The sequence below is a fragment of the Furipterus horrens genome, unplaced genomic scaffold (assembly GCF_987537825.1).
Source record: "Furipterus horrens unplaced genomic scaffold, mFurHor1.1.pri manual_scaffold_4, whole genome shotgun sequence".
NCBI classification, from domain to species: Eukaryota; Metazoa; Chordata; class Mammalia; order Chiroptera; family Furipteridae; genus Furipterus; species Furipterus horrens.
Window position 1 is genome coordinate 36389697 of NW_028327174.1, and position 27398 is coordinate 36417094.

General features: G+C 37.6%; 1 protein-coding gene across 1 annotated transcript in view; it reads right to left on the reverse strand.

Moving 5' to 3' along the window:
- ITPR2 (inositol 1,4,5-trisphosphate receptor type 2) overlaps nucleotides 1-27398 on the reverse strand; it is a 438944-nt gene that overhangs the window by 318348 nt on the left and 93198 nt on the right. The window contains exons 6-10 of the mRNA XM_090272941.1: nucleotides 22842-22940; nucleotides 22458-22541; nucleotides 21733-21879; nucleotides 15764-15859; nucleotides 948-992 (exon numbers count right to left, since the gene is read on the reverse strand). Coding sequence (XP_090129067.1) covers nucleotides 948-992; nucleotides 15764-15859; nucleotides 21733-21879; nucleotides 22458-22541; nucleotides 22842-22940 — 471 coding nt within the window. The remainder of the gene's footprint in view (nucleotides 1-947; nucleotides 993-15763; nucleotides 15860-21732; nucleotides 21880-22457; nucleotides 22542-22841; nucleotides 22941-27398) is intronic.

Genomic DNA, 27398 nt, shown 5'->3' on the forward strand with positions numbered 1-27398 from the left:
TGAGCTGATACTTGAGCTTAGTTCCATTGTAATCCTGATAAATGGAGAAAGGATCTAAACAGGCTTAACTCAGATCCAGAAATTCTGATTTGATTCAGCCCCCTCATCAATATCCTCATAAAGCATTAAGCTGTGCAGCAATGCAAAGACATAGTAATTTTAATTAAATATTCCAACTCTTTTTTATCGAACAGTAGAATTTTGGATAATACAGGACTAATAACTACCAATTCAAAAAAGGATTATCAAATTTGTAAGCAAATTGAATTACAGACTGCATCTATTTTATATCAAAATCTCTGGCTAAATTATAAAAATAATAATAATAATATGCCCATCATCCAGGGTTTATCTGTATCACATCAAAGTATCCTGAATTTCTGAATTTTTGACTGAATTAAGTCATGTTGTAATCACAAAATTATCTTCTTTACAAATGATGATGAAATGAACAGAGTGAATAAGCACAAGCATTTTAATGCAAATGGCTTTAAAATAAGATTGAGAATTTTATGAGTAGCATACTTTAGAATATCAGAAAAGTCAGTCATCTAACTGTCTGATGTTTCAATGCCCTCTGTAAGTAAAACCCAGATTATTTTGAATCAAAAAAGATTGTCCTGTTATCCTATTTAATATCATGCCATAATTCCACTTTTCCTGCCTAATTTCTATTCACTTCTGAAAACTAAACCTAGACCCACCACATCTCCCAGATGCTAGTTGCCTTCAAGTTGCTAGAAATGTCCCTAAAACCCCACTACTGGACATCTTCTTAGAATCCAAGCCATATTGTCTTATACCTTGATCTTTGACCCACAGCCTCTACTCAGAGAATCTCCCTCAGAGATCCTACTCTTGAAATTTCCCATTAACTTTTCAATTTGTTCATATAAAATATAAAGCATATGTTTGGGATTTGTTGGGGGAAAAACAATTCTACTCACCACATTTTTTCCTTCATTTTGGGCATCTCGGTAATCAGGATTAAGCTAAAAAAACAAACAAAATTAGTTTAATTGCTATTAAAAGCACATTAACAAGACCAATGATCTTGAATTCACTTCACTATTGTACCATTAACTAAGTTTAATATGAAAAGAAGCTAAGAAAAGAACCATTAGTAAATATTAAAATTTAAAACATTACCGTCAAATGCTAGTTGCAGGAGACAGGAGTTAAATGCCAAGTGTATGGGCTTTATTTATATGATCAGTGACATCTTTGAACGAGTGAGAGCTGCCAATCCCACCTCCTCTGAGGATGCACTGAAGAGTTCATTTTACACACCACAAAATCCGCCACTGACTAATAACTCAAGACACCAGTTTTAAAAAATAGAGCAAAAGAAAGTTTTAACAATGATTCAAGATCATGCTCCACATGCTATACACACAAGAAAAGAAAATTGAGCAAAAGAAAAACAAAGTATCAGATATATATCAGATATGCAGTCTAATAATGTATGAGGGCTATTGAAACAAACAAACAAGGAGCGGGTCTTTGGACGTGGATTGTGGAGTTTAGGGCCATTCCAATGGGAAAGATGAGTTCTGCACACATGTTGGCCCACACATTTTCATAACTCCTGAATCCCACCTGACCACACAGTCTCAAAATGATGTCTTTGATCTATTGAAATAACTACTAGTTCATAATTTGTAAAACAACAAATTCATGAGATGTTTTTCTCAAAATATCAAGTTGTCCAATTGGATGTAATCATGTTAATGTAAAGCAGTTGGTGTATATAATACGCAACCTCGAGTAGTTAAAGTCACCATTTAAAATAAAAAGTCAGGCATCTTCCTCAAAATGACATTGGGCTAGTATCTATGAGGAATGTTCCTCCCAACTTATCACTAATTATCAACAAAGGTGACGGAAAAGCTCAAAAGCAAAACAAAACAAAAAACTCTCAATCTCATTGAAAACTAAGGCTGAAAAACAACCGAAACCCTGAATCTTCAATGAATTGACAGTAATTATAAAGTAGATAGTGCTGAGGGAGAGGCAGTTAACTCCCCAGTTTTTATCTCCTGATACATCTGTGAAATGTTAGTCTCACTTTAAGCTAGTGGCCATGTGGACATAGTTAAAAGGATCCTTGCTGTGGTTCCCCCTAGCATTTGTCCACTGACTCAGAGACCCAGATTTACCAACCAAAAACAGAAGTGCTTCTGTATCATTAAGCTGCTGTTATGTTAAACTGAGCAGAAAATCTCCTAGTCGTCCCATTCACTGTCCTGTTACCTATCGTCTCCTGACCAGAGAGATACCATGAAACACAGAAAACAACGGACAGAAAGTAGAGGCACAGACAAAGGCAGGGGGCTTTCTGAGAAGCATTGCATGAACAAAAAGGAGAAAAGACAAAGAACTATGGCTGCTCTGTGCTGGAATTACAATGCATAATAATACAGAAATAGCAAAGGGATGGGGGTCAGGGGAGCAACTGCAATAGAATCCAGGTTAGCAGAGTAGAGATCTGCTAGAACTGGAAACTACAATGGGAATGTGCCCTTTGCTGTGCTCTGAAGCTAAACGTTTAGAAAGAGGATTGAGATTTTTTTTTTTTTAATGGAACAAAAGGACCATCCACTCAACGCATCTGGTTCTACACAGAGCTCTGAGGAAAGATAATATGGAAGGAGGGAAGGAAAAAAACAACAACGTGAGACTGATTAAAAAGTATGTTAGAAGAGGGTAAAATTCTCAGAATTTTTCTGAATATTTTCTATGGTATCATGCAAAATAAATGTTCAGGAAATAGTTTGTCACACTCAAGAAAAGCCCAAGTAAACATTGCCTCCATGCAAAGGCAACAGAATGAAATGATCAGCTAAAAACATAATATAAAAATAATAATATAAATAATAAAATGGGTGGGTGATGGATAGAGAGGGTTAGAAACTAGAAATCCAGCTACAAGGTATCTGTTAGTGCAAGGCGAGCACTATGGAGAGTTGAGGCTAACCCTCCCTTTTCTATGGAGATATGCACCCCAGTCCCCTTAAGTTGTCTTGAATCATGAATAAAAGAATTAGTTCCAAAGCAGGATTACCTTGCTTTTGGAATTCAAGAGTGAAAGGTAAAAAGCGAAAAAGATAGTTAATTAACTGGCCTCCAGTCTCCTAATTAATCAAACTCAAAAAGATGCACTTTTACTTTGAAACAATCCAAGTTCCAATATAGTGCCCAGAAGGGGTTATTCAGCTCTTTTAGTCAAGTGTCACTGTTTTATAGTTTTTAATTTTTTTTTTCAGTTTAAAGAATTCAGACTTTTAAATTTTAAAAAATCCTTACTAGCCCTGGCTGGTGTGGTTCCGTGGATTGAGCACCAGCTTGCAAACAGAAAGGTCACCAGTTAGATTCCCAGTCAGGGCACATGCGTGGGTAGAGGGCCATGTCCCCAGCTGGGGGCATGTAAGAGGCAACGGATCAACGTATCTCTGGCACATTAATGTTTCTCTCCCTTTTCTTCTCCTTCCCTTCCCCTCTATCTAGAAATAAATAAGTAAAATCTTTTTTTAAATCCATACTAAAATTATATCCAAAAGATATATAACAAATTTAACCAAGAATATACTCTATGGCTATAGTTTATTCAACAAGCATTAGAATAGTTGGTTGCAAACACTGTAAAGTAAACCATGTTGGAAACCAAATCCTATCCATAACTAAAATATGTACAGAAACAGGAATTAATGTACCTAAGTCAAACACAAAATCATTTATGCTGTGTGAAATGTAACTCATATTCTACCATATTCTTCACATATTTCACCCATTTAGGGTCACCCAGTTCAATCCCTGAGAGAGTCTGTGGAACTGGATTCCAGACTCTGTTTTGTAGGGAAATAAAATGGGTCTTAGAAAAGTTCACCTAACCCCCATAGAACTCAGGGTACAAGTCTGTAAAACGAGAAAAATCAATGCTGAATAGCTAACCATACAAATTATATGTCATTAAATTTCACATCTTCATGTTTTTGGCAATATTACTAAAGATGGTGCTGATCAGTTAGATTTTTGCCTCATATTGTTTCTCTCAGGCTACAGTGTGGTTTTTAATAATTAATAAAATGTTGCTGCTTCAGTGAATTCATGAAAGTGATAATAATAGTAAGAATGAGGAGGAGGTTGAGGAGAAAAAAAGAGGAGGAGGAGAAGGAAGAAGAGAAGCCACCCAAATAAATCTCTGGTTAATCTACCCATATTAACTAAAGGCCAAATAAATATATGCTTCAATATGTTTTAATTATACTGTTGCTTTCTTTCTCTAAATATAAGAGCCATAATTATTAATGTAAGTAGACTATGGATGAATCATAAATTTTTTCTAGAAAAGAAGATGAAGCATATAGTCATATGGAGATTCCTGAATTTTTAGGACTTTAAAGAAAATATTTGCTTATGTTAAAAATATGACCACAGACCTTACAATCCAGGAAGAGAAATAAGACATAAATACAGTTATCCTTAATACAAAATAGAATGTGACAAGAGATACAAGATAGAAATGAATGATTTATAAGTAAATATAGGTCAGAAGAAGGACTCTGTGGTGGGCAAATTTATTCAAGAATAAAATCATGGAGAAGGTAGCATTTGAGATAAGTCTTCAAGGATGGAGAGAACTATAATGGGCAGAGAAGGAACGAGGGAGTGAAACAGACAAACACTGTAGGGAAGCGAGTGCCATAGAGGCGACAAAAAGAGACTTGCTCAGGGAAGACCCGTAAATGTCACTTATTTAATATTTTTATATGTTTTTAAAGGTTAATCTTTTCCCCTTATAATTCTTCTATTAGAAGGGAGACTTAATACCACATTATAGAGGGGACCCCTGGGAGACATTAAGTGAAGTTCTCTGTGCAAAGTCTCTCCACTGGGGAGTATCAAGGTTATTGGGAAGCACTGGTCTGAAGGGTCCATGGCTACATCTTTGAGTTACGATAGCACGTGACTTCCTGCAGACCAATGGGGACTTTAAGCCATAGGCTAATGCATTCACATTTTCAGAAGGATTTTGCATATCCTTGGGAAAAATTTGCAGAAACAAGACATTAAAAATCCTCAACTGGTCATGGTTAGTAGGAGATGAAAACAGAGGGTGAAGAGGCAAAGTAACCAAGTGCGGTGGTTGGACTAGGGGTGGTAGTGTGCCAACAAAAATAATAATGCTGAAATGGAAAGGAAAACAAAGAGACAGAAGATTTTACAGAGACAACTGGATTGTGTAAACTGAGAGAGAAAAATACATTTATCATGACTCTCAAGTTTTCAACATTTCACCTCCTTGCACAACCATAAGAAGGATCACAATTAACCTCAAAGGAAAAAAAAAAAAAAGAACTGCCAGAAAATCAAACTGTATGGAAGGCCAACAACCAAGGATTTAAAGAAGCCACATTCATCCAGACAGGTAGGAGGGGCAGAGATGGGGAGCTGGGCAGAGAGGACATAGTATGGTGGCAGCGAGGCAGCTGGCCTAACAGGTGGCCCCACATTCACATGTGGTGGATAAAAATTGGGAGAGTCACCTGGGGAGCAATCCCAGCCTCAGGCCAGACCACACAGCCCAGGGTTCAAACACCAGGAAATAAAGCCTCATTGCTTCTGGCTATAAAAACCAGTGGGGGTTGGGACGGAGGAAGAAACTGCTGGTCTCTCAGGAGAGTCCATTCAAAGGGCCCACATGGTCCTAGAATGTATGCAAACCCACTCACTCTGGGAACCACCACCACGGCAATAGCTAGAGGGACGCCAGTCACATATGGGAAGTGGGTGAAGTGACTGGAAACAGGGCAAGTGCCAAGCAAGCTCCAGCAGCCAGGTAGAGGCACTGTCCCCTCTCCAACCCCTCCCTCACATACAGAAACACAAAGCAGTGAAGCAGGTTGCCTCGCCCTGGTGATTATCTAAGGCTGCACCCCATACAACATAACATGTGCACTAAGACAGGGAGTAAAAGCAGCTCTACCTAATACATAGAAACAAACACAGGGAGGCTGCCAAATTGAGGAGACAAAGAAATATGGCTCAAATGAAAGAACAAAACAAAAACCCCAGAAAAAGAACTAAACAAAATAAACATAGACAACCTATTAGATGCAGATTCAAAACACTGCTCATAAGGATGCTTGGAGAACTCATTGAGTATGGCGAAAGTATAAGAGAAGAAATGAAGGCAACATTAAGTGAAATAAAGAAAAATCCATAGGGAACCAACAATGAAGAGAAGGAAGCTGGAGTTCAAATCAATGATTGGGAACATAAGAAAGAAATAAACAGTCAACCAGAACAGAATAAAGAAATAAGAAACCAAAAAAAAAAAAAAATAAGGAGAGAATAGGAAGACTCTGGGACATCTCCAAAAGTGCCAACATCCAAATCATATGGATGCCAGAAGGAAAAAAGGAAGAGCAAGAAATTGAAAACTTGTTTGAAACAGTAATGAAAGAAAACTTCTCTGATTTCATAAAAGAAATAGACATACAAGTCCAGGAAGCACAGAGTTCCAAACAAGATGGACCCATAGAGGACCACACCAAGACAAATCATAATTAAAATGCCAAAGGTTAAAGATAAAGAGAAAGTCTTAAAAGCAGCAAGAGAAAAGCAGAGAGTTGCCTACAAAGGAGTTCCCATAAGACTATCAGCTGGTTTCCCAAAAGATACTTTGCAGGCTAGAAGGGACTGGCAAGCAGTATTCAAAGTGATGAAAAGCAAGGACCTACAACCAAGCTTCCTCTATCCAGCAAAGCTATCATTTGGAATGGAACGGCAGATAAAGTGCTTCCCAGACAAGGTAAAGCTAAAGGACTTCATCATTACCGAGCTTTTATTATATGAAATGTTAAAGGGACTTACTTAAGAAAAAGAAGATCAAAACTATGAACATTAAAAATCACATAAAAAACTCACAATTATCAACAACAGAATCTATAAAACAAAAACAAACTAAGCTAAGAACTAAAACAGGAATAGAATCATAGATATGGAGATCATTTGGAGGGTTATCAGCTGGGAGAGGGAAGGGGGTGAATGGGGAAAAGGTGCAGGGGTCAAGAAGCATAACTGGTAGGTACAAAATAGACAGGGGGACATTAAGAACAGTAAAGGAAATGGAGATACCAAAGAACTGATATGCTCAACCCATGTACATGAACTAAAAGGGAGATGCTGGAGGGGAGGGAGGTACCAGGCAGAGGGGGACAAAGGTGAAAAAATTGGGACAACTGTAATGTCATAATCAATAAAATATACTTTTTTAAAAAGTTTTCAACCTAAACTAAGAAAATTTACTATTTTGCAGGGAAACAATTCAATCTCATGTGTCTGTATTGAGTTTCAGTGGCAGTGGGACATCTGAGATCAAATTCATGGACCACAGCAGCCATGGGAGTGAGAGACAAAGAGAGAATACAAATAACAAATCCCCACTCCCATCCTCTGAAGGCAGTTCTCATTTAAATGGCCAAAGAGGACTAGAAAGAAGTCATATAGAGAATGTGACAAGTCAGCATAGGAAAGTGGCAGAGGGTGAGTGCAGAAACACCTAGGCATTTTAATCTGCTATTGTTACATGACACTAAAGTCATTAAACCATCATGTGTGTATTTTTAAATGCTTATACATGTAGATTCCTCTTTCCAATTATTGGCATTTCAGAGCCCATCTATTATTCTGATGGATAAATCTAAAAATGAAGAAAAAAGTAACATTTACTAGATTTTTATGTGTGCCAGGCACAATTTATATTTTGATACATAATGTGTATTTGCTATATAAGTACTTATTTGTATATATAGGAGCTGGTATGTATGTTCTATTGTATTCATGAACATATACATAGATAAACACACATACATACAACCTTGCCCTTTTCATATACTATGGCTATTACCTTTGGTAAAGAGATAAATATAGTAATATTCTATGCCAGTGTACAGATTCTTGAATACTAAGTCTTTAATTAATTAAATGCAAAGGCTACTGCATAGTTAGGAAATAAGTGTTTACTGCCATCTGGTGGAAGTTTTGCCTACCTACAAACAAGTAAGCTAGTTGTCTTTAAAGAGGCAACATAAAATCTTTAAAAGTAAAATTATTGTGCACTACTTGAATCTATCTTACTTCAACAAAAGTCACTGCTTTAGTAATAGTCAAAGAAAGAAAAAATAGAAAGCAGATAAGAAATTGTGATACCTAATTTATCATTCTTCCCGCACCTATGGAAGAACTATTTGCTGAGACTCCCTTATTATTATTTTCAAAATATGATAAAATTACGTTCTCCCTCAAAGATATAGTTATGGACTCTCCTGCTCCAATAAAACAATTAGAGTACAAGATCCATTCAAACTGGCCAGGAGTGTGCTGACTGCTGACAGCTGTGCTGTGTATTAAAGGCAAAAACCTAATTACAGAAACTGATACTGTAGGGACAGAACCTACTATAATGCATTATCTGATGAAGTCAGAAATGTCTTTATTATCTAATTCTCAATTAAATACTTTCTTCTCCATTTTGTCCACAGAATTCTAGCATTGTGTATTCCTCCGAAACAAATCTTGAAACAAATCTATAAAGCAATACTGTTGGAATCTCGGAATTGAACAAGGATCCATTTCTAAACCCCAATTCACTTTAGTTCCAGTGATATTTGAATTATAATAATAAATACAAATTTGGTCTTTGTTTCCCTTCCTAGCCCAGAGCTTCTACAACTGTTGGAATTTCCTAGGTGGTGAGAGAGAGAAAGGCGGCTTTAGCAAGATTCAAAAGATAACTCTGGAACGTCCCTCAGTGACCTAAGTGGGGGCTATGGTTGCAAGGTTGGAATTTTCCATCCCACCCCTGACCTCCTGGAAGAGGGGAGGGGCAGGAGGCTTACTTGTTCACCAACGGCCAATGACTCAATCAATCTTAACTATATGATGAAGCCTCCATCAGAACTCAAGAAGACAGAGTTCGGTTGGTGAGTGCATAGAGGTCGGGGAGAGGGATGCCCCCAGAGAGACCGTGGCAGCTCTGAGCCCTTTCCCCATACCTTGCCCTATACATCTCTTCCATCTTGCTCTTCACCAGTTATATATGCATCCCTTTAAACAAACTGGTAATCTAGGAACTAAAATGTTTCTCTGAGTTCTGTGAGCCACTCTAGCAAATTAATCAAATCCAAGAGGGAGGTCCCGGGTCAGACTGGTATCTGAAGTGGAGCTGGTGGGGGACAGTCGCAGGACTGAACCCTTCACCTGTGGAATCTGATACTTCCTCTTCATAGGCTGTGTCAGAATTGACTGAACTGTAGGACACCAGCTGGTGTCCAAGACTTGCTTGCTTTACATGTGGGAAATAAATCCCTCCCCACATTGCAAATTGGGGTCACAGAACATCCAAAATAGTGCCTTCCAGAATAAAATCTAAACAGTATTATATCTTAAATCATTGTTCTAATTCCTAGATGTTTTCTACAATTCACACAAAAAAAGGCACTATTCTTAAATAGCTTGCAATTTCTTTGTTTTGTCTCTATGATTAGACTACAGAAACACCAGCAGATGAAATGGTCTAACTTCCTTTGGATAGTGCCTCCTTCATTTCTTCACAAACAATAGGCTTATTTCATTTTTCTGAATAACTTAGCCACCCAGTAAGTGCTGGTTAAATACTATATTGCACTTAGGAAGTATAAGTAGATTTTTTCAGTGTTTTTTCTCATCTGTGCTTAGATTTAAGGTTGCAGCCCTTTAAACTTACTGTGATATTTAATCATGGCCACCTAAAGATATCAATAATTTAAACATGACACAAAACTAGCTATCTCCGATGTATATGTGTGATGAAAACAATTGCAAAGGAGACCTCAATGTCCCAGTGACTGAGCTAACAATTCTCCTCAAGGTTGCTAACTCTTAGAGGACAAGGACAGAATGATAACCATCTTTGTTTTCTTCAAAATACCAAAATAGTGCTTCCACCTGGCGGGCAGTCAATAAATGATTGTGTAATTTCAGCATAATGTAGAGACCGGGGTTTCTCAACATCAGCACTATTGACATTTTGGGCCAGATAATTCTTTGTTGTGGGGGCCGTTCTGTGCACTGTGGGATGTTCAGCTGCATACCCAGCCTCTGCCCACTGGATACCAGTCACTCCCTCTCCCCAGTTGTGACAATAAAAATGTCTCCAGCCATTGCCAAATGTCCCCAGGGGTGGCAAGATCACTCTTGGTTAAGAATCCCTGAAGCAATGCAAGTCTAGCATTCAGCTCAAATACTGTCATTATCTTGTTTCTAAAATGGACGAAGTAAGTCACCTTTCTGAGCCAGGGTTTCCTTTTCTGTTAAGTGAGGTGATTGGATTTACAACCTCATAGTGTCTATGATTTATCCATTTTATCATCTAGTAGTTACTGAATGTAAATTACATATCAGACACCTGTTCTAGGTACAAGGTATAGAGTGGTGAGCCACTAAAATCCCCCCACACCCTTTATTAGTTATCTGACTGACAAAGAAAGACCAGACCTGAATAATAATAATAATCACTACTTTGCATTTTCTCTCCCCTTCCTGTCACTATAAGTAAAGGTACTAACACTTCCCAAAGTCCTTTTATGCACAAGGTTCTGAATATTCCTATCTTTTTTAATTCCAAAGCAATCCCATATAATATATAGTATCACCTTTTTTGCACACAAGGGAACTGAGCTTCAAAGAGGTTAAATATTTGCTTAATATCAGAGACTGTGAGCAATATACATGAGGTTGCTTTTTTCCCACTGCACTAGGTTCCCTCTACCACCTTAGCCAATACAGACACCATAAACTCAAAAGCAATTCAAGAATTACATAATCCAGTTTACCAGTAACACCTCAAGCACATTAGAGTAATATTTCTAATTATAAATATGCACATTAGCATGGAAAAGCTGAGTGAAAATAATAATACACTGGCAAATCCTGCCCTCTGATAGGTATTTCCCTGTAGTGCAAAAACAGCTCCATTTTCATCCATCTTATTTTTTAAGTAGACTTTATAAAAACCTGTCTAATAGGACTCACTTCCCCTTTATTACTCTGTTTCTCTCTTTTCACAGCCATGATATAAAAACTCAGTTTACACTCACATCCATTTCCTGGTTTCCTGGATTCTGGCTTCCACTAAAAATTCACTCAATGAAGCCACAAAAAGACCATGTTCTTGGCAAATGCTGTAAATACATTTTGTTCCTAGCCTTTTTGACAGTACTCCCTCCTTTTTGAAACTCTTATCTTCCTTTGTTTGGCACTCATGATTCAGCCCATTTGATTTTCTAGCTGCTTTTCTGACTCCTCAGGCTCCCAGTCTTTTGTCTGCCCTTCAAAGACGTTTCTCGTGGTTCTGTCTTCAGAAATCTTATCACGCTCTTCATACTCCTTGATGAGCTCATTCATGCTGATGAGGACCACCTCTATTTCCTCAGCCCTTGCCAATCCCCAAGCTTCTAGAAATTGTAGAACCTATGCTTAGTAGAGATGTTCACCTGGACATTTTACGAGCCCCTCCAAATAAGCATATTAAAAATTGCATGGATTATTTCCCTCATCATGTTTTCGCCACTCCCCCCTTTCCCAAATGCCTGCATGACATCACCAATTCTCCAAAGCCCAAATCCTCCCACTCCTTAACCCCTAACATTCCATGGACTACCACTCCACTGATTCTATGTCCTAAAAATGTCTTCCCCTTCTTGCCATTACCAACGCCATTCCCTTGGTTCAAGTCCTCAAAATTCCTTGAAAGTATCATACCTTTGTCTCCTATCTGGTTTTTCTGCCTCTAAATCCAGTCCCTTCCCATTGCTCCCCATTCCTCGTACCTCGCTGGCACCTCTAGCAAAGGAGTGCTGCACTGTAGTGCCCTCCACAAGCCCACCATGATTCATAGCGCTACTATATGTTCATCTCATTGTACTGGGAGTTCCTCAAGGGCGGAAATTAGACTTTTCTAATGACATCACTGGTATTACCAAGTGTTTGCAGATAGTGGTCTAGTCCCAACTTCGAAGGAAGCTACCAGGATCAACTTCAAACTTCATTCCTATGACTAATTAAGTCATATTCAAATCCTTCATTCAAAATCTTCAAGCAAAGGGATCTGTCACTCAATAATTCTGTTTAGAATCCCTTTCTTTTAGCTGGCCTCTCCTTTTACATTGTCTACATATGATTTAGACATTCTGCATTTCTGTGTCTCCTCCACAATTTCTACAAGGACTGTTCTTTTATTTCTTTGCCAACCTGGGTCCATCACTTTCTTTGAGAACCATGGAAAAGTTCACCCCAACCAAGAGCCTTCCTTGGCAAATCTCACACTAACCCACCTGCACACACGATCAGCCCTACATGACCTCTCCTGCTGATAATCCTGTGTCATTTCTGAACTAGATGTTCAATTCTTTAAGGGCAAAGACTGACTCCTCTGCTTCCTTCTCTACCTGCAGCATCCTCTACCATGCTGTGCATTTATCGGGCACTTAAAAAATATATTAAAGCATGTATGAAATCTTAAAGATTTCATGTTTGCTGTTTCTATAAATGCCAAAATAATTACTCCTAACTCTTTTCAATGTGTGTGTCTTACTTTTTAAGTAGTATCTAGATATTAAAATAAAACTGAAAAGTAAAATAAATAAAAGCCATGAAGCTGTTCCTCTCATATGAAGAAGAGTCTAATATAATAAAACAAATACTGCTAGAAAGTTACAGCTCACAATGCTGGGAACTCCCTACTCTACCTCAATGACATGAATAATGCTTTGAAATTAAAGACCTGTGCACCTTTAAAAAGCAAAATGAGAAAAGGTTAATCACTGTTTTTCAAGTTTCACAGGCTAGTTTCCACCTGTAGTGGTACTGGAATTGAAAATCAGTGTTTTCTCAAGTGATAGTGATTACAATCACTGTGACTTGGCCACACCTCTGGACACTTTCACACCAGCAGGACAAGCATCTGAGATGTGACTGTGCTGGGATCCTGTCTGGATGGAGCTGATGCATGAAGTATGAAACCCCAACTAATAGATGTCAACATTTCGAAACTATAGCTTCTCTTTTGATGTTAGAATACTACACAGAAGCACCTATTCCATTATACTAGTTAAAATCAGTAGAAAACAGATTCTTAGCTTTCAATTTTCAGATATGCACTTAAAGCTTAATTTTCCTTCCTGTACCTTGCCGTAAAAAAGATGTTTTCTAAAGAATATTATAGATCAAAGAAGAGAGCCTATAAATACATCAGACTCTTATATGGACAAAACATTTTAAGTCATGTTCTCTAGATATACAATGAAAAGACTGTCTTTCAAATTCTTTTAAAGGTATGAACTACTATCTACTTTTCCATTTTTAATGAATTCATTTATGTACTGAGGTCATGGATCTTCATTAAAGTTAATAAACAATTTAACTCTTAATAATCTAATCATTTGAATGTATCAAATGATACAAGATTTAATTATAGAAACTAACAAGGAAAACTAACAATGTGTAATTATATTATTTTTCTAGACAATGTCACTAGCTAAAACAGCCCTTGATTGAAAGTGAATTGAGAAAAATAAGCACGAACATAAGAGCCAAGAGAATTTAATTCTAATTTATCTTTCATAAAACATCTAGTAGATTTTTCTAATTCTTACTTTATACAAAATTTTCTATCTTATTTCTTAATTTTGCTTCAAAAGGTTACTTCTCAAAAACCTTCAAAACATTTACAGTGTAAGTAGCCCACAAATTACAAAGCTGTATTTCCTTTAGTTGAGCAGACTCATAAATAATGAGTCAGGTATTTATAAAAGTAGAAACAATCCCTATTTATCATATAATAAAATGAATCATGCTGGCATAACTTACTGAATGCTTACCATGAGCCACGCACTGTGTCAAGTACTTTACCTCATTTAATTCTCTTAATAGTCTCATTATATAAATATTATGATGGCTGGTTTGGCTCAGTGGATTGAGCGTCGGCCTGCGAGCTAAGTGTCGCTGGTTCGATCTTCCAGTCAGGGCACATCAGAGAAGGAAAACTCTGATTCCAAAAAACCTCCGCTGCCTTGCGGCATACCTCTTCAGGGGAAAGGCTAAGGGAGTAAACCCCGACAGAAAATCCGGAGCCGGAGTCCCTAAGGCGGTTTGACGTTGTAGTCAACACCGGCAACTCCTGCGGCGCACCTGAAGCCAAGCTGTATTGACTCCGTCTTTCCCTTGGATCCTTCAGCTGCGAAGAGAGGGGGGGTCTGCTGCATGGGCAACAGCAGATCCTCCATATCACCCTGCCCAGGCTCTGTAGCTTCAGCTTCACTGGAGAGGACACTCCAGCGTCATCACAAGATGTCGATTCAACACGGGAGGAGACAGATACCGTGTCACTCCCGAGTCGGACTGCACAGCCATTCTCGGCGGTGCAGATAGACTCTTAAGAAGCTACACCATCGTCTCTCGAGACGGACGGCTGCCGACGATAAATATTATGATTATCCCTTATTTCCAGTGAAGGATACTGAAGCTTAAAGAGATTAATTTGCCCAAATGTGGCTCTGAGACACACTTAAATCCCTAAATTCTTCTTCCCATCCTCTAAGCTTATCAGAGTCTGAATTGCTTCCTTCTATTGCTTCATTCATTCTAAAATATTCACCAAATGCATTCTAATTTCCAGGCACTGCCCTAGGTTCTGAGGAAACAGTGGTGATGTTTAGAAAAAGAAAAGAAAAAGAAAAGAAGAAATCCCTCTCTTACGAGAACATACATTCTGACTGAGAAATATAATATGTATGTATAATATAAAATGCACAATAAATCAGATGGTAGTAAACACTATGAAGAAAATTATCCCAGGTTAATAAAATGGAGAGGGTCATGGGGTCGGGCACTAGTTTAGACAGGAGTCAGCATGTTTACAGAAATGTCCTGTTTTCCACACCTTTTTCTCATCAGTTCTCCATCCCCACTTCCTTATCCTCCCTCACATCCTAAAACAAAGTTAGGTAAGTAGTACTGAAAATTCTAAGACCAAAATCTGGTTTCAAATCCCAGAAGAAACTTGGAAGTTGAAGGATAGAAAAAGAATTGAGGAGAGTAGAATGAATAGATATTTTTTATACACCTAAAAACAAATATTCTCAAATTAGATAAACAAACTTTAATCAAATCATTTCTAGGATGTCTATGTTTTACCTCTACCCATGCTTCATATATATCTGATTATCAACATGCTTTTAGTGGAGAAAGAAAAGACCTTACATGTTTTTACCATTTCTATTGATAGTTTTTTGGACAGTTTTGAGGAAGAAAACCCTTTCCTCTCCAATGGTCTGAACAATAAAAGCCACCCAACAGTGAAAGACTGGCCACTGAAGGCAAATCTGGAACTACATAGACTCTTCTGCAACAACAATGAACTGTTCACCTCTCCAATGCAGACACCCTGGAAGAGTGAAGCTACCAGGAGAATCTGAGGACCTTACGGTAAACCAACCCCCAGGGTTCTGCTGTTGTTATTTAATTTTAAGACAACGGTTATTTTAAGGCTCCTGTTACTATTTATGTTTTAAGAAAAATTTATCTGTCGGCCCACAACATGATAGGCAATCATGAAATCTGTATAATGTTCCTACAAATATAATATTTTTTAGAAAACTTAACTGCCTACTTCACTATTTCAGAGTCAGAGATTTAATAGCACTGCATTCATCAGTCTTACCTCTGCCGCTAAATAGTTTCCAGTTGCAAGATGTTTGAATCTAAACAAGCTGTTCCACTGCCCTGCACCCCCACGGCATGGGTCATGATGAACCACCTACAGGCAAAAAGAGCAATGACATTAATGACTAAATGATTTTCATGTACTCGACAAGCAAACATCAACAGTTTACACAGGGTGCTCACCCGTTAATGCTAACTTGTCAAAGCTAATGTTTTCGTGAGAGGACAATGTGGCAGAAAAACAAAATTCCCCATAAATGAGCAAAAGACGTAACAGTAAACTCACTGTGCATGCATGATGCTCATGCCTTATACCTGCAAAATACAGCCTGATTCCAAAAGACAGTTTCCAAACTGGAAATGTGGCGGGGTTTTCCCCCGTTAGTTATTCAAACATTCATTCAACAGTTTTAAAAACCTGCGATATACCAGGTAATCTATACAATAGGGACCAGCAATAAATAAGACTAGAGCTTTCAATGAATAAGATTTGGCAAGTGCCAGGAGGAAGTAGACTGAGAGCATGATTGAGGAACTAGAGGAGGCTACCTTAGATAGCACAATCAGCACGGACAATCAGCATATGACACACATATACACACAGCACGAGGACGGGATATGTGAGCTGAAACGTGGAGGGTAAGAACGAGACAGCCATGCAGAGTGACTGAAAGAGATCATTCCAAGCAGAGAACCACAAATGCCCAGGCCTGGAGGTCTGGGCTAACCTAATTCCTGGCTTTCTTTTTTCTTTTTTTTTTTTTTTTTCTTTTTCTTTCTATTTAATCTTTATTGTATTTTTTCCATTACCATTTAGTCTCCTTATACCCCCCAGCAATCACCACACTGTTTGTTGTCCGTGTTCATGGGTCCTTTTTCCTTTTTGCTCAATCCCTCCACCCCCTCACCTCCCCTCCCTCCTGAGCTGTCATCTGCTCTCCATCTATGAGTCTGTCTCTGTTTTGCTTGGTAGTTCAGTTTGTTCATTAGATTCCACATATGAGTGAAATCATAAGGCATTTGTCTTTCTCTGACTGGCTTATTTCACTTAGCATAATGTTCTCCAGGTCCATCCATGCTGCTGCAAATGGTAAATTTCTCCTCTTTACAGCCGAGTAGAATACCATTGTGTAAATGTCCCGTGGTTGTTTTACCGATTTCATCTATTGATGGGCTCCTGGGCTGCTTCCATATCTTGGTGACTGTAAATAACGCTGCAATGAATATAGGGGTGCTTACGTTGGTTCAAATTAGTGCTCTGGGTTCTTTCGGATATATTCTCAGAAGTGGGATCACTGGGTCAAAAGGCAGGTCCATTTTTAATTTTTTTGAGATATCTCCATACTGCTTTCTGCTGTGGCCGCACCAGTCTGCATTCCCACCAACAGTGCAATAGGGTTCCCCTTTCTCCACATCCTCTCCAGCACTTGTTGTTTGTTGATTTGTTGATGATGGCTATTCTGACACGTGTGAGATGACATCTCATTGTGATTTCAATTTGCATTTCTCTGGTGATTAGTGATTTGAGTATCTGTTCATATGTCTATTGTCATTTGTATGTCCTCTTTGGAAAATTCAGCTTCTTTGCTCATTTTTTAATTGGGCATTATTTTGGTGTTGAGTTTTCTAAGTACGTACTTTATAAAATTTGGATATTAACCCCTTATCAGATGTATTGGCGAGTATGTTCTCCCATTCTGTGGGTTGTCTTTTTATTTTGTTGATTTCTTCTGTTGTACAAAAACATTTTAGTTTAATGTAGTCCCTTTTTTGTGGGGGGGCGGGATATATATCCAATAAACAATTGCTATGAGCAATGTCTGAGATTTTGCTGCCTCTGTTTTCTTCTAGGACTTTTATGGTTTCAGGTTTAACATATACATCTTTGATCCATTTTAAATTTATTCTTTTGTGTGATGTAAGAAGGTGGCCTAGTTTCATTTTGCTGCATGTAGCTGTCCAATTTTCTCAACAGCATTTATTGAATAAACTATCTTTAGCCCATTGTATGTGCTTGCTTCCTCTGTAGAATATTACCTTTATAGTCAATTCCTGGCCCCTTCCAGGTGTGCTTACTATCAACACCATGTCCTTTGATACCTGTCCTTGGAACTGGCTTTCCCCAGATGCTGAGCCACCAGGCTCATTGAGAATAAAAGCCGGAGCTCTGAAACAGGTGGCTGTGACGGTGGCTTTTGGTGCAGCAGCAAGGACCAGGTTTCACAGCCTGAAGATGACTGTGTTTGAGTCCCAGCCCTTCCAGCTACTATGGTATGACCACAGCAAATAATTTAACATTTTCAAACCTGTTTCTTCATGTATAAAATGGATTTATTCATAGGATTATTGGGAAGATTAAATACCATGAGGCATATCATAGTGCTAGGAGAACTTTTCACTATTCTCTCTCAACAGGTTACCTTCTTTTCATTAATACTGACCACTCCTGGACTCCTGCCCCAGTCTCAAGTTCTGTGTACTGATAGATAACTTCCTAATGCCTTTTGTTAGACTCCAGCTTCTATGCCTTTCCTTCCTCCAATAGCTCAAATAAGATAATAATTATGAAATACTTCCAAGTGGATAAAGTCTTTATTTTTTTTATTTACTGATTTCTGAGAAAGAGAGAGAGAAAAAAGGAAAGAGAAAAAGAGAAACACTGATATGTTATTCCACTTATTTATGCATTCATTGGTTGATTCTTATACATACCCTGATTGGGGATCAAACCCGCAACCTTAGATTATCAGGACAACGCTCTAGCCAACTAAGCTACCCGCCAGGGCTGGATGAAGTCTTTAAAACCGCTCTTCCTGTGGCCCAAAACATGCCCATCCTACAAGGCTCAGTTCTCAAATGAAACTTCGTTCACAAATCCTTTGCTGATCACACCAGTAACTGTGACCCTGTCAATGTATGAACTCTCATTCCCTTGGGCAAGTCACAGACACCTTTGGGAATCTGATAAATCTATTGGTTTTCTCATGTACACACACATGCACATTTTGCACACAATTGTTAGAGGTTAACAAATAACCGGAAGATCACCCTTGATCCCACACTAAGAGCTAACCTACACATCAGGCGGTCTAGCAAGGGTAGTACAGCTCCCTGGGGAGTGATTTGGAGATGCAGGAAGGAAGATGTTTTCATTTACCACAGTGGCTTTGGAGGGATGCTTTTGGCATTAACGGGAAGCAGCCAAGATATTGCACAGCTTGCAGTTCACAGGACGGTTCAGCACATGCTAGCTATTGTGTATGGCACTCAGAACCATCCCACCCTTCACCCTTCTATGCTCCCCTGTATTAGAGAGGCTGGAAGCCTGGCTGGTGGGGTTCTGGAGACATTCCATTAGAATGGAAAGCAAAGAGAAGAGAGGCTCCTCGTTTGGCCCCAGGAAAAATGGCGGCAGCTGCCTGGTGCAGACTTCTACCGTGTGGGAGGCAGGCACCTACAGGGTGGGGTGCAGGCTCCTACAGCATGGTGTGCAGGCTCCTACAGCATGAGGTGCAGGCTCCTACAGGGTGGGGCGCAGGCTCCTGCAGCATGCAGTGGGTAAGACTCCTAAAGCAAGGAGGAGAAGCCTGCAGGCTGACAGGAGGGGCAGTAGTGGGTTACTGCACTGCCAGATATTCAGATAAGACCACTCTTCTGTACCCCATTTTCCCCATCCACTCCTTCCAGTAACGTTGAAACCTAATTTCCTATATTAAATACCTCTTTTCTTGAAACTCCTAATGTTCAGGCTTCCTGAGTGAAACAGCACAGAACAGAGAAATGTGTCACAGGCTACCTTTTTCAAATCTCCTACAGAAAGAAACCTACCACAAACATAAATTGGTAATACTTTGATACATAATCATACTAAAAAGTTTTACATCAAGTTATAGGAATAGTCCAATCATTTAAGAGAAATACACTATGAAGAGAAAAGCTTAAATTAATTCAAGACATCTCAGAATTATTGAGTAATTTATTTACTCTCTCCACTCTGATGGCTCAATGGGTTAGAGCATTTCCAGCTATGCATTTTGTTGAAATGGATTTCAGTGTGCAGTGGTGCACTTACAGCAAAGGCTATAAAACTAATAGCAAATACATTGGAAAGAAGATTCAAAACACCTTTTAACAAATTTGGAGCCAAACATCAAATAGGCAGAGACACATGAAATGCAGGGAACTCACTGTAAAGGGAAGTCCCTATCTGACCTTTTTTGATTGTATTACATTAATAAAGTTTTAAATAATATCTTACATTAATGCTATCCCTTTTTTTTTAATTTTTGAAGCATGATGATAAATTTATGGTGTGAAAATGGATATTTTAATTATGAATCTATTTTCAGGTACATTATCTTTCAGTCTTACCATGGTAAGAGAAATTGTTAGGTAGAATTCTTGGGTGATGGTTGTTTTCCCCAGTGCCTACTCAATTCCCTGCCACCTGCTGAAGGATTTGGTCTCTGCTGAGCTACAGACTGAAAGTATGCCTCAACATGTCATGGATTACAAGATAGAAAATATGTTCTTTGCACTATTTCATCTCTATTACAAACCATGTCATAACTTAGAGGATTATTTTGACATTACATTTATAATTAAGGCTCATCTCATTTGCATAAACATCATACTTCTTCATTTTCTCTGTTTCAATAGTCTATAATTAGTCTTATTATCCCTGTTTCAATTATGATTATTTTTAATCAAGTACAGATACTCTGTTCTATTATTACTTCTCCTCATACTAGATCATTTAAGACCCACATTTACCTCCGTTCTTTCTTTTGTATACACATAGAATGTTGTCTTACCCTCTTAATTTACCACTTCTTTCAGATCCAAATGTATCCATCAAAGACAGGTACAAATAATCTCTTCCAAAGTAGATGTCTACTTGTTGAAATATGTACCATTTTATCATAAATTATTTTCCTTTTATTTCTTCTTTATGTTAGAATTTGGCATTTTATTAATTTTTAATCATGAGAATATATAAATAATATTACCTATGAATTTCATTTTAGGATGTTAAAGGAAGTATCAGGGAATATATGCTGGAAAGGGAGAGGGATGGGTTTAAACTAGTTGAGAACCACTAGATAAGCCTGGATGTCCATTAAGTCAAGACGGAATTTATCAGATGTTGGCTTGTTTAGAAGTGATCATGCATATCTAATCTCCTCCACTGAATAAAAAGGTTCTTTAAAGAAAAATCTATATCTTACATTTTCCTAACTACTCTACCATATTGGACCCTTTAAAAATACTTTTCAGCCTTGGCTGATGTGGCTCAGTGGATTGAGTGCTGGCCTGAGAACTCAAAGGTCACCGGTTCAATTCTTAGCCAGAGCCATACCTGGGTTGCAGGCCAGGACCCCAATCAGGTCATGAGCAAGGCAACTGATCAATGCATCTCTTGCACATTGATGTTTCTCCCCCTCTTTCTCTCTCCCTTCCACTCTCTCTAGAAGTAAATAAATAAAATCTTTAAAAAAATACTTTTCAAAGGTTGAATGAATTATTAGCCATGAATTTCCTCATCCCAACAGAAATAAATGGCATCCCCAGAAAAGCTAAATGGTCTTTGCAATGACTTGAGTTCTGATGTTCACTCAGGGTGAATCATCCTACTCCATCTTAACTCCAATGCCAATGAGGCACACAGCCTTCAGTCTTATCAATCTTGACAACAAATATTTCACAATGGATTTTTGAAAAGCAAAATCCTATATATGTCCGAATTAAACTAGATAAAGGGAGATGCTCCAGAGAAGATAGGTAAAGGAAATAATAACATTTCAAACTGATCACAGCAACGAAGAGATGCAAGTCAGTTCACAAAAAGTATTGTTTTGTTTTGTGATAGACCTATCAAGAATGAAGCCTGTAAAAATAAAACAATCAGCCCAGTGAATCTTGTCTTGCTATAAATATTTATTAAAAGCCAAATAATATTCCACACACCTCTATTTCCCAGAGAGCTTTAGAACTAGTAGCAGATGTGGCTGACTGCCGTAAGGTTGTGCGAAGGAAAATGTGCTGTTTCTTCTCATATTCATCACAGGTCAGAAACTTCTCTTGTTCTGCGTGAAACAATCTAACAACGTCACCCTACAAAAACAAGCCAAGAAAACTGTTTCCACGAAAAGTCTGACCATAAGACATAAGAAACAGGTGTATCTTTCTAGCTTTGATACTCTCCTTGGTTTTTAATGATTATTTATACATTTCAAAATGTAAAAGGGGCAACTCAGAGAAACACTCTTAGTGAGTATATAGTCACATTCTAGGTTTATAGGTTTATAGTCACTCTAAATCAGCTGACTTCAACCTTTTCTATCTCATGGCACACATAAACTAATTACTAAAATCCTGCAGCATACCAACAAAATATGTTCTATTTTTTGGTGACATGACAAAAAATAGGTAAAATTTTGATTTGTTCATACCAGATGGCTATCATTGTGTTAGCTGTTGTCATTTATTATTTGACCATCTAAGAGACAAGAGGTCAGTACCCCTGACTAAATAGTAAGCTACTACATGTTCTAAAAAATTCTTGCAGCATACCAATTGAAAATCACTGCCCTATGCAATGAATACCAGTGATTGCACAAGCTTTACATCTGGAAGGTCAGGAAAACTACCTTCAATTCCTCCAGCAGATGTTCTTTGTATCACATACTTACTCCTTTCAGCACATCCTCTCGATAGGAACTATATTTCATAAACAAAGTGATTTTCCAGCTAGTGTTGCAATTAACAGCATTCACCTATTAATGAAGAAATGTTAAGTTATAAGACAACAGATGCCATGTTATACCAGAAATTATTACTTCAACTAGTAAAAGGCAAAAAAGACAGCTTTGGACACTGAGGTATGTACTTCAATTCAAATGTATTCAAAGGACCATCTGAAAACAGCAATAACTAATCATTCTCTATTTGTGCCTTACAAGTATTAATTAGCATAACTGGCATTAAGCTTATGAAAACAATGGAAGGAATTATATACCTTTTTCTTTCTCTCATGAGAAAACCAACAAGTTTATTTCTTGTCCTCCTTCACTTACCTCCTTACACCCTGGATTATCGAGAAGTTCTATGCTGCTTGCATGTAGTGGCTGTCCTGCATTCACCGGCATCAAGACAACTTTATCTCCCACAACAATCTAGGAATCAGAAACACATTGCAATCTGAGACACTGCATGGGTCTTTGGTGCTATATTTGAAGCTAAAAATGACTACACAGAAGTCTTCCTTATTGGCCTAATACCTGGCCAGTTTATCCTCCACACAAGTTTTTGTTCAATTTGTTTTCTCTTTGAGGTAAAACTCTTCTGATAAATGATCATACACTCATGTCCCACAGGGCTCATAAGTCTGAATTCATAAAGTTAGTGTAGGTCCTTTCTTAACAGTCTTCCATTTTAGTTAGAGCTTTCCTATCATCGACAAATAGGTCATTATTCCTCCACATGTGGTCTTATGCTATAAGCACAGCAGATACAGAGAGTGAAAATATCTGCCACAAAAACCAATCTGCCTTAATACCGGAACCACTTCAAGTGGAAGCAGATAATGATACACATTTGTATATTCTCTGAAATCAAAAACAGATCTGTTAACTTGGATCCTACCTATAATCTCAGAAATGCATCTGGTTCAATTTTACCTTAAACATCCCAAGCTAATATTGATCCTTAATACTGGTGTTCACTTTTAAATGAAAAATTAAAATGGATTATGGGAAAAACTGCTCTAGAGAAGTAAGTCTAAGGTCATTTTTCATTTATGTTATCATTATCAGCTTTATCTCCAACTACTTTTATTTATAACTCAAAATGCAGGGAAATTGAGTTATGCTTTCTTAATGATAATAATGAACAGTTTAATTGTATAGATAATAAAGTTACTTTTGTTATTAGTTCCATTAAAGACTTAATACTGTATTACTTACACTCTTATTTATAGGATTGCTCACCATCTCGGAAACAAAAACAAACACCATCCCTGTGCAAATTTCCTAACAACTGAATGTTAGAATAAATTAGGTATTTATTAGCTATTTAAGGAACATAATTTCCTATTTTCAATATAAATTAACATTTTATAGATTACACAGCAGCATCTACATTCACATATGGTACTGTTGTCACATATCTGGAGACTGAAATATGACAAAGAAGCCTGAAACTCACTAGTTGAGGAAAGGAAGACTGTCCTTTGGTTTGCAGAAATAGTTTTTATACATCACCCTGCCTTTAAAGACCATCATCAGTCAGGTGATGTGACCCACAAAGACTCATCATAGGAGTTCTCTATGTATAGATAAGAAAAGAGCAACAAGAAACAGTGTTAAGTGAGAGGTTAAGGGGGCAGAGTTGGGCTATTTTGTGTGTGTGTGTGTGTGTGTGTGTGTGTGTGTTAAAAAAAAAAAGGAGGAAGGGAGTAAAAGTATATGCATAAGAAATCCTTCTAGTGGTTAACTGGAAGAGGTGTGGGAACTGGGGAGATTATAAAAAGACTAGAAGATTTTTCACGATATATCTTTATATTGTTTTCTATCTTTAAACCATGAATTGACAAGTATTTTTTAAAATTAAATGTAAACAAGAACATATGAAAGTCAACATGACATAAACATATATCCAATATCTCCCCCGTCCCCCCAAAAAAACAACCTTGTTATTGCACATGACACCAAGGCAGCGCTAAGTCTCCAGGCCACATACAAGTCCGAGTGGCCATCCATACTTGACACTGCACCCTGCCAGTGCTCCAGCTGGTCTTCCAATTTCTTAAAGAGCAATTGGGTTTGGGTTTACTATGTCATTCTTATCTGAATCAAAGTAAATATTAGCCATTAAGTTGCTAAATATAATAATATATTTTAGCTATGTCCTTCCAATTAAGAGAATACCTTTGGCCTTACTATTTTACTATAGTTTAGTTTGTAAGCTTTGAGCCAATCTATATATTACATATACTTCAAAACATCACCCACAATGATTTATATATTTTTAAGAGACCAGCCAGATAGCCAAAATGTTCCAAACTCCAAGGCTTCATAAGAATGGTATTCACAGGGAGATATAACATTAATTCACTAATTTCCAGGTCCTCAGTCATGTTCCTGATGATTCCCTTGACTAAACGAGCTGAATAAGACTTTGAAATGAAAGAGACAATACACCAATCACAAGAAATAAAAAGAACAGTAAGAGATGCCAGGAAGAATACAAAAGAAGGTAAGAAATAGTTCCTATTCTCAGAGAATGCACACCTAATTAGATAACCTGGTAAATACGTAACTTGGTAATATTCTCAGAAGAGTGCAGCATGAGGCCTGATCCATTGATGGAAGTCAGGTGCCTTCTGCGAAGCTGTATATTAAATACAGAACTGGAAGATAAAGTCATTTTTTCCCACATCACATTCACTCTACTGCACAAACAGCTAAAAAAAATTGCAATTCCAAAAGCACTTCTGTTGATTTTTACATAACAGCCATGTGAGATTCAAGATGGGGTTTTACTGAAAACAGAGAATATTCTAATGCCATTAGCAGCTACCCTTCTTTTGAAGTGGCACCTGGTACAGTGAAAAGAACTTTGCAATAGAAACCAAAAACATCAGATTTTTAGTCCTGCATTTGCTATAAATCCAAGGCATACAGTTTTGCAAAATAGCAAAATCTACTTGCTATTTGAAGAATCTCTTTCCCCAAGAGTTGAATTTTACTCACTTTTAAAGCCTACCATCATGGGAAAAAAAACTAATGTCTTCTTAGATCAAAGCTGAAAATGAAAAATTAACTACTCAATCATGGGAAGATAAATGAAAATAAAATATTTATGTACTCTGCTCAAGGCTGTCCCCAGTGACAGCAGACCCAAGCTTCTATACAGCTGAATGTTGAGGAATCCATGAATCTATTTTCCCCCAAAACTATCCCACAATTCTATAAGACATATAACAGAGGTGCTCTTAAATGGTAGGAACCATTGATTTTTGAAGATATGAGCATTTTCCCCCAAGCCTCATTCTTACATTTCATTTCAGTCACCAAACCTCTTTTTTGATACTTGCGACCTAGAAGTAATAGCTAAATAACATATAATTTTAAAGGTCCTTTGAACCTTGCAATTTCCTCCTCTTAATTTAATATGCTTTTAAAGAAAATCAGTAAATATTAAACCACTTGTTATGAAGTTATAGTATTGGCATTTGCCCTCAATAAAGCACGGTAGGCTTTAGAAAAAAATGCTGCCTCTTCCTGGGGAAGAAAGTGAGCACTACAATACAATTATTTATGTGGCAAGTACAGAGCTGTGGTTGTGCTTACGCTTTCACAGCATCCTTAATCACACACAGAAGCCACACAGTGGAGCGCAACAGCAGTGAGCCATTTCAGCAAAAAGCGACGTGGAAGGTTGTTTCAGCCATGCTTTATGGAGCACATCCCCATAAGACGAATTGCTATTGCACCTAGCAATTACAATGTCCACTCTAACCAAGATGGAGTGTTTGGGTGGCAGTTTGTTTTTATTTTCCTAACACCACCAATTATTTGAAATAGTTCATTACATTCAACTCTCTGTTGACCCTCTAAAGGCATGTGGAAAAGCAGGGAAAAGAAGAGAGAAAATAAATAAATAAGCAGGATAGAATGCATTGATGGATCTACAGCTAATCTGATGGCCTGATTATCCGATTGTTTCATCATGTTCCTTTAGAGCTGGGGCTCAGGTTTTGTTTGTTTTGATGCTTAATTTCCATTAACCACCTACAGATGGGACACTGCTCAGTGGGGGGCTGGAGAAGGGGTGGGGAGCGAGCATTATTAGAAAGGGCATCAAAGACTTAGGTTGTTCATAAACATCCTCAGTACCTGAATAATTGAGAGTTGATTGTAATTAACTACCTACTAAAACTAATATATATATCATGCTCACAGCACACATCACTTGATTCCGAAATGAAAAAAAAAAGTAAGACATTTCTTGAGAAATCAACACAAGACTTAAAAGTGCATAACATTCCTGCATGCCATGCTTCACCCAGACCTTACCTAAGGAAGATATCACCTGATAATTTATTAACCACATTATACCATGAAGCTTGAATCCTGTGGAATAGATTCTGTACTTCAAAATTCACTGGGAAAACAGATTCACTATAAAAGAAGATATTTCTAAGACAAGTAATATCCAACACACTTAAAATGTAATTGAGAAAACTATCAGAATAATTATATTTTCTTATTGTTCTGACTTTATAATGTTTTTTTTAATTTCAACTATTTTTCTGGGTCACCTGATGCAATATTTGCAAGGTATTCTATTTACGAAAGTTATTCGGTATTCACTATCAACCAGCATTTACTGAGCATTTCCCATGTGCTAGGGTCTATCACCTGCTACTTTATTACACACAAAAATATCTTACTATGGATCTTAGTGAATCATTTCACATACTTTTTTATTTTCTCTACTCTGTAAAGTAGAAGAAAATATTTTAGCAACTGCTAACATTTACATGACACAATATGCATGTATTCCACAACTTATGTTAAATGTCATCAATAAGCAGGTGCCTATCTATAGTTTCTCATATTTACACATCT